This window comes from Pseudopodoces humilis, chromosome 9 (genome assembly GCF_049639895.1).
Source record: "Pseudopodoces humilis isolate 2021_Gansu_Grassland_sample_001 chromosome 9, ASM4963989v1, whole genome shotgun sequence".
Classification (NCBI taxonomy): Eukaryota; Metazoa; Chordata; class Aves; order Passeriformes; family Paridae; genus Pseudopodoces; species Pseudopodoces humilis.
The window spans coordinates 9,779,002-9,792,966 of record NC_142208.1 but is presented as its reverse complement, the minus strand read 5'-3'; the positions used below and the strand labels follow the sequence as shown (position 1 = coordinate 9,792,966).

General features: G+C 36.3%; 1 protein-coding gene across 2 annotated transcripts in view; it reads right to left on the bottom strand.

The window, feature by feature from the left end:
- PARG (poly(ADP-ribose) glycohydrolase) overlaps positions 1-13,965 on the bottom strand; it is a 61,299-nt gene that overhangs the window by 24,157 nt on the left and 23,177 nt on the right. For both annotated transcript variants that reach the window (XM_014250418.2, XM_005520458.3), the window contains exons 8-9: positions 10,712-10,804; positions 8,428-8,585 (exon numbers count right to left, since the gene is read on the bottom strand). In XM_014250418.2, coding sequence (XP_014105893.2) covers positions 8,428-8,585; positions 10,712-10,804 — 251 coding nt within the window. The remainder of the gene's footprint in view (positions 1-8,427; positions 8,586-10,711; positions 10,805-13,965) is intronic.

Below are 13,965 nucleotides of genomic sequence, written 5' to 3'. Positions count from 1 at the left end.
GGAAAATGTAAAACAACTGTCAGTAAACACACAGTAAAGTTACAATGCAACAGTTCATATCATTTCAGCAATTACTACAAAAACACACATATATTTTTGCATTAGCATTTTCCTAAAAATTTTGGGGTGGAAAAAGAAGCATTTAAAAAGTGCAATCAATATTCTGACTTTTGCAGTCTTGACTGTCAACTCAAAATTGTCATATTTGCAACCAACATTTCCACCTTCTAAAGCTGGAGTCAAAAGCTCCAAAGAACCACTCCGAACTCCTTCCAGTGCTGAGGCAAGTGGACTTCAAACTTGCAAGGAACTTCAAAGGGTGCATTGAAAATAACACAAGAGAAAAAATATTTAAGAACATTAAGAGCTTTACAAAAGTGACCTTGGCTTGCATGGAGTTTACTGGGGAGAATTTGAACCAGCTTAAGTAACCAGTTCCCAAATACATTGTTTCTAATTAAGGCAAAATTAAAATACAGTATTTACCTGTAAAATTTAATTTCCAAGGAGTTAAATTGCTCCCCTGATGGTTACTCTAAGAACTGGCTCCAGAAGGAGCCATTACAGTCATGTGATTTAATCTCCCAGTTCAATAACCTCATAATGATATTTCCATACCCAGGCTGGGCTTCCTTTGAATGTTTCTTTTCAAAGAGAATAATCATGTCTTTACATTGAAGTTGGAATCTATTTTAAGACCCAGAAAGGTGTATGCACTGTAACAATATGCAAAAATTTGCAGTATGGATCATGCTTCAAAGAATAACTCCCATTCATAAATCCATGGCATCCCATGGCCACTCTTTGCAGACGTGTGGATACACGGTTTTGTACTCGTGATCCCTACAATTAACCATGTGTACTGTTTTCCTCCACTACCCCACAGGCACTAAAAAGTGTCTTTACTACTGGACTTGTGTTGTTTCTTATATTTTAGTATCATCTCAATAAAGATAATGAAACATCTGAACAAGTACAAAACATTTTACTAAAACCTGATCTTCTCCTACAAATAAAAGTCAAAGAAGGACTTAAACAGAAGTCATATGGATAGATTAATTTCACCCAGTAAAGGGACTGAACAGGGGAAGGATGGAAAGTTAATGCAGAAATGAAAATATTGGATAGACATTTCCTTCCACTTCAAGAAGACAGCTAATCACTAAACAGTTTTAATCTAAGGTATTGGATGACAAAACACTTGGAAACGAGAATAAAACAAATATCTTGCTTTTTCTATCTTGCTGCATTTCAAGCCTATGCTTACCTGACGTATATATATACATGTGAGGGTAGAAATAATATGCTTAAGTATATTATTATCAAACTTACATTGCCCTCCATATGACTGAGGGGTATTTTGGTTAAGTGGCTGAGCATCCAGAGTTCCTGAGCATCCTCAGTGGGAGCCACTGAAATTTCAGGCTGATACGCAGCACCCCAAAGGAAAAACTAATATAGTGCTGAATGGTCCAATAACCTCATCATTTAGGACTGCATTAGCTGCACTGGGGAGCACATAAGCATCTCTTCCATCTTTCTCCTGCAATTCCCAACCTCTTGGAATAAAAAAGTGAAGTTCTAGAAATAAAAAAAAATATAAAACTCTCTTTTTTCAAAACCAGTATCATATTTCTAATTAAGTATTTTTTGAGCTTTGACTTCCAATACTAAGCACAGCTTATCAAAACAGTTTCAAAAGGACTCTCAGTATGATTTTTTATTCAATTGTGCTCAAGGCAACCTTAGTCACATCCACATTTACGGAATGCCTATAGATATTAGTGTATCAAAGGTCAAGCAAAGCTGTGTGCATTAATGTGCACAGAGAGAGAGGAGGCCACCATGTAAGATTTGGAATGTGTCTATAATTATGTGTGCTTATCACACAATTGCATGGGACAGACAACAATTTCATTCTCTAAATATATGAAAGCAAACCTGTTTACCGCATAGGAGTAACTGGAATTACATTAATTACCCCATATCCTTTGCCTTCAGTATTTTCTGAGAATGCTGTTTTGTTCACTATTTATTGGATGAGGTTCCCCCATATAGAAACATATATCTATGTTTTAAAATGGAGTTTTAAATCTCTAAATCTTCACTTCAGTGAAAAAGATAGGAGATAGGACCAGTCAAGGATTTTTCATGAAGAATGGAGCTGCAACAAGTGTTTCATTGCTATAATTTATGCTTTCCTTCCCAAGAGAAACTAACTATATTTTGTGAACAGCAATACCCCAGACCCTCTCTGGTCTCCAAAGTACCCCACGGGGTGTGCAAGACAATCCACTAGGCTGCAGAAGGAATATATTTTTGTTTATTCATGAAAAAAAACCAAAACATTTTGAAATAGTGGTTATTTCATCCTTATCCTTTATAAATGTTTTGCTTGTTTTATAATGCAATATATTAGTAAACTAGTACATATACGTAATTCCTAAGTAAATAAATACAAACACATGGGGGGCCCATGATCAAAAATGTTTTACTGATAGGTATGTGTGACCAAAAAAGTTTGGAGACCACTGCCCTAGACAGCTTTAAATATAAATATTTAAACATCAATTAGATAATGCAAGATGAGGAAACTTGAGCAAATTTAAAATGGGACATTCTTATATCCAATATAAAAAATAAACCCTTACTAGAAAGTCCTGCAGTCGCTAAAAATATTTTAAGTGATAATTAGAAGAAAAAACATTCATTATATTACAACTTTACTTCCTGAAATTTGGAGTTAATGGAAATCAAAAGCAGAACAATCCAAATGAGAAATTCCTTCCAGAGAGATGAAAGGCAGGCAAATTGACCATCCCTCTGACAAAACAAAAGGAAATGCCACTGCCCACATCTTGCACTTCCTGATAGAAAAACAGAGCACAACCTCAAACAAGTCATGTACAGCAACCTTGGTTCTGCTTTTCTGTGCCTGGTGTGTGCCTCTTCCACTCAACATGAATTCTGTCTTTCTGTATTAAAACTGCCTTCCTTCTCTTGGCTTATAAAGGACATCATTTTAAAGTTTTCTAATTTCCTTCATATCAAGCAGGACAAAAACAAAACATTCAATATTTCAATCTCATGGGCAATTTCTTATTTACTGTGATGCGTCATATGTAGAAGCTGTTGTCATCTGAGAAGTTATTTAAGAACACTGCACTGTTCAACAACCTTATGTTGAATTAGAATTTCATCTCTAGATTAAATACTGACTTTTTAAGATGTAAACAAAAAAATGGAGCAATGCAATTTTGTTGGGAAATCCAGATGAAAAAAACTATCTTTTATCTCAGACACTCCTATATACTCACATCTCTCCTCTCTGTGCTTTTCATTTTGTAGTTCTGTTTATTGTGGCAAGTAACTTGGTGCATTATAAATCTGTTTTAACAAAAGGTTTTGGTGATTTAGGAGTCTTAAAATACATCAGGTTGATATCTGATCTTGATGAAATGGTAAGATGCTAACTGTGAGTACTCAGCACCACAGAATAGCAGGGTAAAATGTTTTACCATGGGGATCAAAAATAAAGGACAACCAATAGCATAGTACCGCTAAGTTCTGGACTACATTATTATATTTACTAAGCTAAAAACTAATCAGATTCAGTACAATTTTAATCACTGCAGTAATTATGCCAGATTCATAGTGTCCTTTTGAAGTTGTCTATTTAAAGAGTGTTTCCACATTTACCAAACACAAATGTTGATTTAGATTTTTCTACAGAAAATTATACTTGACTTAAAGTAATCTATCCAAGGCTAATCAGTTCACATGACCAAAGTAGGCATGACAGAATAAGTTTTGTAGGATCAGTGTCCTTTAACTCAGAAAATCTAGAACTACTTATGAGAGGAGCAATAAATCTCAGTCCAAACCAAATTCTCTCAAAGTCATTAGATATTTTATTCCCCAGAGAATATTCATTAGTGTTGTGAAATTGATGTTGTTTATGGAGAGATAATTGCATTACTTGTAAATTAGATTTCAATTCTCCTGCATAAATGTACCATACAGTTTCCCATTTCCTTTCATATATTATATATTCCATAAAAGAAATATATCTTAACTAGCGTGTTTTTCTCCTCATTTCCCATCACTTGAAATTACTTTAAAGGTTTGTTTGATAAAGATGAAGAAATTCAGTCCCAGTGGAATACTTGTGATTTCAGACCAGAGCATGCACTAATATATGTGCCAGAAGATCTACCAGGCTCATGTTGTTAGACGTACTGCCTTCAGTTCTGAATTCCACCCCAGTGGCTTTGATGGGAGCTATCATATCTCCAGTTTAACTACAGAGTTTTTGAACATGGAAAATGGAAGAGTTCTTCTAACTTGACACAAGCTAAAACAGATCTGTAGCAGGTCAAAGACACAGCAGAAGCAAAGCAGGTCCTTGACAAATCCATGTCCTTTCCAGAGCACTGATTCAATATTGCAGACATTTTTCCTCACATTTTGCTTTTACATATAACCAAACTAGACAGTTTCCTAAATTAACAAATTCTATTGTGTCTACAGTGTAATTACAACCATCACCACAATCAACTACTTTAAACTCTGTAACCAACTTCATAAATGTAGAGAGTCAATGTAATTCAGGCTCTACACTCAACCAGAATGCAACTTCCAGGAAAAATACATCAATAAAATAAATAAAATGGCAAATTCAATTATTTATTTCTTTTGTGATAGGTTATTTTGGAATAAAGCTGCATGATCTATTGTGATCATCGATATTATAGCACTTTTTTTAAAAAGAAAAATTGAACACTTTAAATTTAGCTTGATATTTTGAAAAGAAGAAATATTTTATGCCATTTAGTATGATCTAATGTTTGGCCACTGAATGGATGTCATTCTATCTACTCAAATTCATAAATATTAAAGCTCTTAAACTATGAATTCCTTTTTATCAACTATATTTGAAATTAATTATGTTATTAATGACTTAAGACTCATAATAGTCACATCCCTGCTGAGCAAAAAAGGGAAGAATTCAATTAAATTACTGAGTATTTAATGATACACAGGTGACTTTCAGTCTGTAGCAAGATAAGGAAACAAAATTGACAGTCAGGGTCACATCACACAATTAAACCAAGTGCTTCAGTGTCAAAAGAGGAATGGCCACATTGATTCTCCTCTCATTTGGCAAGACTAACAGCAGGAGAGGAGAGGTAAAGCATTGATGATGTAAGTTAATACTAACATACACAACAGCCTTCCTCTCAATCAGCTGCATTTATGTATCTACGAGTCTTAAATTTTAAAGCATCTTGCAGTGACTGTCTTGTTTTGTCAAACAGATTTCTACCTTGGGGGGAGTAGGGGTAGAACTTACAATATGATAGCTAATAACACATAAAAGCCTAAAGCAGGGAGAAGACTGGGAGGAAAGAAGGAACATATAAGCATTTAAATGTAAAAACTATAATTATTTTATAGTGTATAAAAAGGTACTAATGTTAAAGTCTGCATAAAATGACCTGATAAAAGACTACTGTGTAAAACCAAAAACACAAGAAAATTTACACAGTTGTGTTTCTAACTTAGATGTGGCAAATTTCAGTTTTTCAGTCTCAGAGATTTGAGGGGAGGAATGGGAGCCTTTTGTATGAATGTAGACAGGACATGGATAAAAGAATCAAGGAACACTATCTTTGCTGAAGAAAAACCCCTCAAATGCTAGCATCTGTGCACTCAGTAATTTGGCTTTGTTAGGGAACAACAGCAGATTATTTTTGATACCTTAAGAACAGAGTCATTCATTCACAGTCATGTAGCAAATAAATTATGCTGAGGAAAGAACTAAGTCTGAAAAAAGCTACAGACCATAATACTGTGGGGACAAAAGGTTGGTGTGCAAACAATCTGTTATGCCCATCTCTAAGCAGAGCAGAGCAGCAGCCTCCAAAGCCTTTACATCAAAACATTTTTATATGCAGGAAAAAAAGTCACAAATATTTTAACTTCAGTCATTGCCTACTGCCTTTTGAGTACATCCAGCTTCCCAAAAAGCTGAAAACACACTGCAGTGAACCAAATGCTGTCATCTTTACAAGTCTGAAACAATAGCTGAAAACATGATAGCTTACTCTGTCCTTGGTACTAAAGACTTTGCAGGGCAGGAAAATACAGGGTTGACAGGAAGAAGAAAAGACATAAGATACTATCTATCCTCCTTCTCCACCCTCATTTTAGATTTTAACTAAGTCAGGTTATATACAGTAGCAGAAAACTATACAGTCTTGTAGTACTCTCTGCACAACTCTTCCTTTTGCTTTTATTCTACCAGTCCCACTCTCACTGACACAGTCTCAAATTTTATCCACTGCCTGCCACACCTTGTATTTTACTTCACTAATCTGCTTATTATCAAATTCAAAATACAGGGGGTACAGGAGCGTGGATTTGGTGCAACAAATGGTTAAGTAAAAAAAGGAATGGAAAAGGAAATTGTACTTATCTAATAAATGCATAAATTGGCAAACACCAAGGAAGAGCCACTTTTAATCTTCAATAACAAGAGGACATTACCTTCCCTCTTTTCTCCAGTTTGGCAACAACACTGTTGTTCCTGCACAAATAAAAATGCCTTTCTAGCCTATATGACTTGAAGCTGAGTATTGCCTCACTCATAATGCAAAAGGAAAGCCTGAAGGTTGTCTGCTCTATTCCCCTTCTAAACAACATTGTGGGACCTTACTATGATAGCACCAGGCAGCCACATCAGAAAACAATGCAGCACTGGAGCAGAGCAGAAAATTCTGAATGCTTAATACCTTATACTGGTCATTCTTTGAGTCCACAGCAGGAAAATATTTGCCTAATAATTTGCCAAGGTTTTTTATTTAGTAGTAGTTTGCCATATTATTGCCCTGAGTCAACCACAAGTAGAGCACTGTAATACTATCACCTTACATTACTCTGCAATGTTCACAGAGGAGTATATGAATTTACTACAGCTATTTAACAGTATTTTATTCTGTAGTTGGTAAGAAATTATCCAACATGCAAAATTTAACTTCTTGGTTTATAAAATGCCTAAATTACAACAAAAAACAGTAGCTTAAAGTCCTTTCAAAATACCACAAATACAGCTGGAAGTGTGCAAAGAGAACTCCTTCCAGACCTTTCACTCTCTTCTTTCAATGCTCTGAACATCAGTATTTTTTAATGCACCCATGGTACTTATCATTTCTTTGTTCTTGGGAACTACTGGTAGAAAAATACATTAAATTGTGTGGTATAATAATGTCCACCCACACTTCTCTTCCATAACCCACTGCACTCTTGGGATAATCACCAAGACAGTGAGCCTGGTCTCTCCTCTGAAATACACAATATGGACAAACCTGTGATAGCCCTCAAAGGCAGCAGCTACCAAAACCATCATTAGTACATTGGCATGCCTGACAATTTATTCTGGGAAGCCCTAGTCTAATACAGCTCTCATAATACATGCACCAAACTGTGCTGGATCACAGGCAACACTGTTTTTATATTTCATCTCAGCTGTCAGAGCACATACACTACATCTGCTAACAGTTAGGAATAAGAAAAACTCTAGATCAATAATCTATCCAAGCTTCAGCCTAATAAACTTACCGTTGATCTACACTTGTATGGAAGTGCCAAAAAACAATGGACTCATATTTCTAATCTACAAGTCCATGTGAACCATAATATTCTGCAGCAGAAAATGTCTCCAACTACTTTTCTCATTTAAAATTGAGCTAAGCATATAAATTATAAAAAAGATGTGAAGAAAAATTTCTAATCAAATTTCTAAACAAATTTTCAAATCTATAAGTTAGTGCTAAGATAAAAAGATTAAATGTTTGCTTAGACATAGGAGAATCTTTAAGTAAATTCTTATTGTGGCCTTGTCAGGCTAACTTGCAGCAAAAAGTAAAGGTTAATTTTAGCATGCAGCTCTACAACTGCCTTAAAATAATGGTATGGATGCTGAAGAATGAAGTCTTACTGATCTGACTTAATGTGCAGATCACCACTGATAACACAGGAGACAACAGAAACGTGGCTGGGGAAACACCAACCTTTAATTTAAATACACACAGAACACTTGAAGCACAACTAAGATATACCATTTGCAGACAATTGGCTTATGAGGAGGCAGGGAATTACATCAATCTAATTATGCCAGAGCAAGAGGGTGTCTGTGCATGCTCATGGACAAAATTTGGAAAATTAATCATATATTCCTGTGCACAATATCTTTTCTTACATAGATTCAGTCTTCTTCTCCCTTAGAGGTTAATAGGAAAAAAAAAAACTAAAAAGGAAACTAGTGAATTTAGTGAAAGGAACATGTAACAAATGAGTTTCTTCCCAAAAGGACGACAATATTTTCATGGCAGGGTTATCAGGTTCATTTACTGCTGAGTGCCATACCTGTTGAAGTTAATGTCTGGATAACTGGAATACTCAGACTTCATCTTCGCATTGCGACGTGGAAAAGTACAGAAGAAAGCATTGGCCAGAAAACTGGCGATCTGTTCCTGTGACATTGTGATGGAGTGATTCATCTTTTGTTTCAGCAGAGGTATTGGCTACCAACAAAAGAAATGAGGGGGTGGAAGGGGCAGGGGAGAAAGGAGGGAAGGAGAGAGAAGAATAATTAGCTTACCCTTTTTGAAAGAAAAAACAGAAGCACAAAATTACATTTGTTATATTAGAGCAAGAGTAATTTAGGCCATTGGTACAGCCTTTAATCAGCAGCACCATTAAAGTCAAGAACACTTTATTCAAGACAATTCAGAAAGGGGTTGCCTGGCCAACTGAAGATTTCTAATCAATAATAAAAAGATCAGGAAAACACAACGTAACAAACAAAACCATCAGGAATGCAGAGGGGGAAAAACAGATGGGATGTTGCAAATCCTGGGCAATGTTAAAAACTGAAATAAAAATCCACTTTAAATAGCTGCATAGTTAAGAACCCTTAGGGAATGCTTTCAGCTACAATAACCATGTTTTGAATTTTACACAGAAACATGGAAGTCATGCCACAGATCATAACTCTATGACTTGCTTTGAACTTTTTTTCCCTACTTGAAGAAATAACACTGATGGTGTTTGTAGAAAGTGTGTAATTATACGTTCTTCTATAATCAGAATGAACAAAAAGCTTAGCTTCACTTTGGTCTTCAGTTTGAAGTTTTATTTTACACTGGTCAGGGTTTCCTTAATATAAAAAAGAATAAAAGGGGCAGAGGGAAGAAAGAACTCCTCAACTTGAAGCATTAGATACCTTTCATTTTATCAGACATTAGCCTTCTGATTTTGAGCTTTGGCTCACAACATCCATGGTATTTTATTAATTATGTGACAATATGGAGCATGGCAGGGGTACATAATTCTGACTGCTGAGTCCAGTAACCACTATGATAAACCCATCTGACAGGAGAAAGAGAACAGTTTTCACCTTCTTCCAAAATTCTCAGCCGTCATAATTAGCTGAGCTCCAGTACAGCTTCATTTTCATCCTTCTAGCTCTGAATACAGAAACTGCTGTTGATTTAGACCATTAAATACACAGCTCTGTTTACTCCAGAAAGCAAGTAAGTTTTCCTTCATTCTTATAACTACTACATTCACATTCACTGAATCTCATTCTGTCTTCCGGCTATTTAATTAACAAGCTATATTATGATGCCTGAAGTTATACAGCTAGAGGGGGAGAGAAGCCTGACAAGGTCACTCTAATAAGTTCTAGAAACCTATAAAACCAGAATATTTTGGATAGTGTTGTACTGGAACAAATTTATCTTTATGTCTAACCAAAAACTGAGTCTTATAGAGATCTTCACAATTTACGTTGCCAAGCAGTATGTGATCTCTTAAAGTCTTGCAAGTCTTGTGCTTTACTTGTATTCAGAATCTTCATGGAATTTTCAAACAACTTCCCTCATCGAGTTACCAGCAAAAAAAAAAGTACGAAATATTCATAGATTGAAATTACGTATCTACTTCAGGGCCCTTGCAGCATAAAAAGTAGGGAAAGATTTTCCCTGCTTATTCCCAACAGAACCAATTTAGGAAATGGTAACAAAGGAGTTGACAAATTGTTGTCACCCTACTAATGTTACCTACCATGCATCTTCATTTGACCAGCCCTACTCACTTTCATCAGCTTTACTCCTTACAGAACTAAGTCCTATAGCATTAATACAGAATTAGTTAAGGTTTGTATGTGTGCAAGTATTACATGCTCTGAACGGAATAAAGTATGTTCCCAAGTAAATGAAAGCTTTATCAAAATACCACTTCTACGATTAAAAAAATTCCAAAATAAAAAATTAGATCTGATTGAAATAAAAAAATTGAATCAGATTATTCAGTGGTTCCAGTTTCTAAGCGTGATTTTAAAACCTCATTTGTTGCATGGTCATTTCATTTAAAAAATGCAAGAAGCCACTTCAGCATATAGAAACTTACTGAAGTTCAGGCTAAAACTATGACAGTGAGATTTACTTTTTTTTCCACATTCTATGACATAATTCCAGATGTGTATTGTCCATTCTGCTCCCTAGGTCTCATCTACCTTTAAGAAAATAATTACAGCTTTTATTAAGAACATAACATGATATGACCCTGATGTTTTTACCTTAGCCATCAGCTGCAGTTTGCAGAGAAGTGCTCTGCCACAGAGCACCTGCTAGCTGTGTTTGCTTACCTGGGTGCAGATACTAGGGAGACAGAGTGCCAGCTTGACCATATCAGGAAGAATGGACTGGAACAGATGTTGAGCCTCTGCATCTTCAAGAACCTGGTAAAAAGAAAGAAGGACAAAAAAAAGCTTTTTACCTCATAAATAACAACTGAATTAAAAGTTTGTGAAAATGGGACCCATGCAAAAGAAATGAGAAAATAAAGAGGTCCTCTTAGCTTCATGCCAAATCTCTAACATTTTCACAATAGTGCCTCACTGAGTTTACCTTGCAAAAATCCACTGAGATACAGAAACACGTCTCAAAAGTTGCAGTTAAGAAAACATGTCACCAAGTGTCTTTTAAAATAAGCTTGAATATGTTACCATTTTACTCTTTTCAAGGCAATGAACCAAATTTTCAACTGAAAAATCACTACCTGACCACAGAAGTACTGAAATTATTTACTCAAATTTCATATTCAGGTCATAGTCCAATACAAGTACCTGCGACACCCTCCTATTAAGGACAGATAAAATGCACTTCTGGCTCAGATCAGTGGGCCTCTGCAGCAGCAACAGGAAATCCTATGCAAGAGGATGTAATCCTGGGCATTTTCTGCCATCCATCCCCACCATGTTTCCTCAAGAATTACAACCATTACATAACAGGTGCAGCCTGCCAGGCCTCACATGCTAAAGCTGCAATCTTCCTACAGGAAGAGACTATTTCAGCTGTCTCACCCTCTCTTCTAATATACCATCTAAGAAGGGGACACCAGAATTGACAACACTGAAAACAAATGGGCACACCAATGTTTCACAAGGCTTCTCAAAGCTTTTATCCCCAAGAACAAGTCACACCAAACCTTTCTTGTCCTGTTCTCAAGTGCCCCCCTGACACTGTCTGGCTCACTGTTGATGTGTTTGGCTGCCAAAGCCTATCAAGCCAATATATTCAGAGCAAGTCCAGGATCTCCCTTCCAGTTGCAACTACCAATTCTGAGTGCACCATCCCACACCCAGGGTTTAGATGAACCCTCCCACATGCCTATTCATGTATCACACATCTATTTTTCAAAGATGCAAAAATTTCTTTCAGGTGGGCAATGCTCTTCTAAGAAAAGCTATGATAGGTTATAAAAAGAAATGCAACATAAAGTGGCACAGTTGCAATATGTGAAGCAGCACAGAAGCCTCAAAACTCTCACAAGTCTGCTGAATGAACAGGCTGAAGGGAGATGCAGAGAAAAGCACATTCCTATGCCGTGGAAGTTTTTCCTGTTATCTGTGGATATGGGCATCAGATGTGAGTGCCTGTTAGATTTGCATACTGCATTCAAGGCAAAAAGCAGAGAGAACACACAACTTGCTCTATAGCTGGGGAATGGAAGGCAAAGGTCACAGCTCAGTTGTCTGCCTCCCTCCTTCACGACACCCTGCATCCAGGGAATCCAGACTTTCTACTAGTTTCCAGACTAAAATCCTCAAAATTCTGAAATGATGGCTTTAAAACTACACAATATTATTGTTCAAGTAACACTTAAAAAATTTATTTGCTACCAGTTTTGCACAAAACGAGCTGCAGACAGAATGGATGAAACAGCATGAAGGTATTATCAACTTTAGTCTCTATAACACTTAAGGGTAATTGTGAAATCACAGGAAGTGATCTCTTTAGTCATGGTATCGGGGCTTTGTAATTCACATTTCAATGGAAAGTTCCACATAGACTTCAGAATATAAAAAGACACTGGCAATTCTCTTGAGAAGAAGAAAATATGGTGCCTCTGACTCAAGATACAGTGATCCTCATAAACACCAAAAAATACTGCTTGAAGGCTAACAACTTCTGGTCTTCTGAGATCATTAAAATAACTATAGAAATATATTGGCTCTGTTGTCTCCTGCTCCAAGTAATATAAAGGGATTAGAGTATTCAGGAAGAAAAAAACCAAAACACAAATGCTCAAAGCACAAATTACTTATTGGGAAAAGGGGGGAAATATAACAATGCCAAGACCTGCACAGTTACTTTCTATGCATTATGTGGGGTATTTGCGGAAGCACAAAATGAGGGTTTAATATAAAATTTTAAAATTAAAGAAGAACTTAAAAAGAACAAGCCCAGGAAACATGAAAATCATTTGATATGAGGAAGAATCCAAGTAATAAACAAATTACTTTTGAAAGTAAATTTCTTTTTAGGATGGGAAATGAGCAAGATGCATCTCTCTCTCCTGTTGCTGGCTGCATAGGCACCTACATTTTTACACAGCACAAGTCAAATCCTGAAAGCTATGACCTAACCTTTAACATTATCTGCTCTAGCAGGAAACTTTGCTCTGTTCTTAGGCACAATGTTTTTAAGTGCCATAAAGTAACCAAATGAGCATTTAAGTCTGGAATTTCAGATCTCAACCCATAAAATGAATATGTAAGTTATAGCTATTTAAAAACTGACATTTAACCCCAGATGTCTACCAGGCTGTCAAATTCTGATATTCTCTTCCCTTCGGGTAACACTTCCTCTCTTCTAAAGCTGACATATAAATAGTGGCTGCTGTGCTTTGCTGACTGCCACAGACTATACAGTATCACTTATCTGGTGACACATTATGGCACCGGACTTTGTCATAGCTGTCAAGACTTCAACCTTTTCTTTATGCTTCTTTGAAAACAACATAATGGTGTGAGACAATTTCTTCTGCAAAACAGAGGCAGGCCAGCAATTGCACAGCTCAGCTCTGATGCAGAATACTTAATTATGAAGTCCACTTCTACTCTGAAATCCTACTTTTCCCTCTTCTTACCTTCCTAATGATGTACTAGAGTATGCTTTCTTTTCTACAGTATTTCTATGCAATGAGTTTTACTAGATCTCCACTAATGAAAAACATCAACATTTAAAGTTATTATTGCCCCAAAGTGTTCTCTTTTACTTCTGATTACTCTTACATGTGAATGAAGTGAATTTTGAAAAGAGTTTTGGGTGCCATGAAGACCCCACAACTTCAAATATATGATTGCACAGTTCACAGACCTTGTCAAGAAACTGCTAACTCAGCATTGCTCTCTATCAAATGGTCACATCCATGTAATTAAAGCTTACCCTATCTGCCCATACACTCTTCCTGTACAGGTAACATTCCTTTGAGGTTTCTGTGAAAAAGAACACCTGTAAATCCCTGGCTGCTTGGCCCTCAGACTCTTCTGACCACTCACCCCACACACCATAACAGGTGCAGCTTTGCACATCTACCACTGCCACTGTATATTCT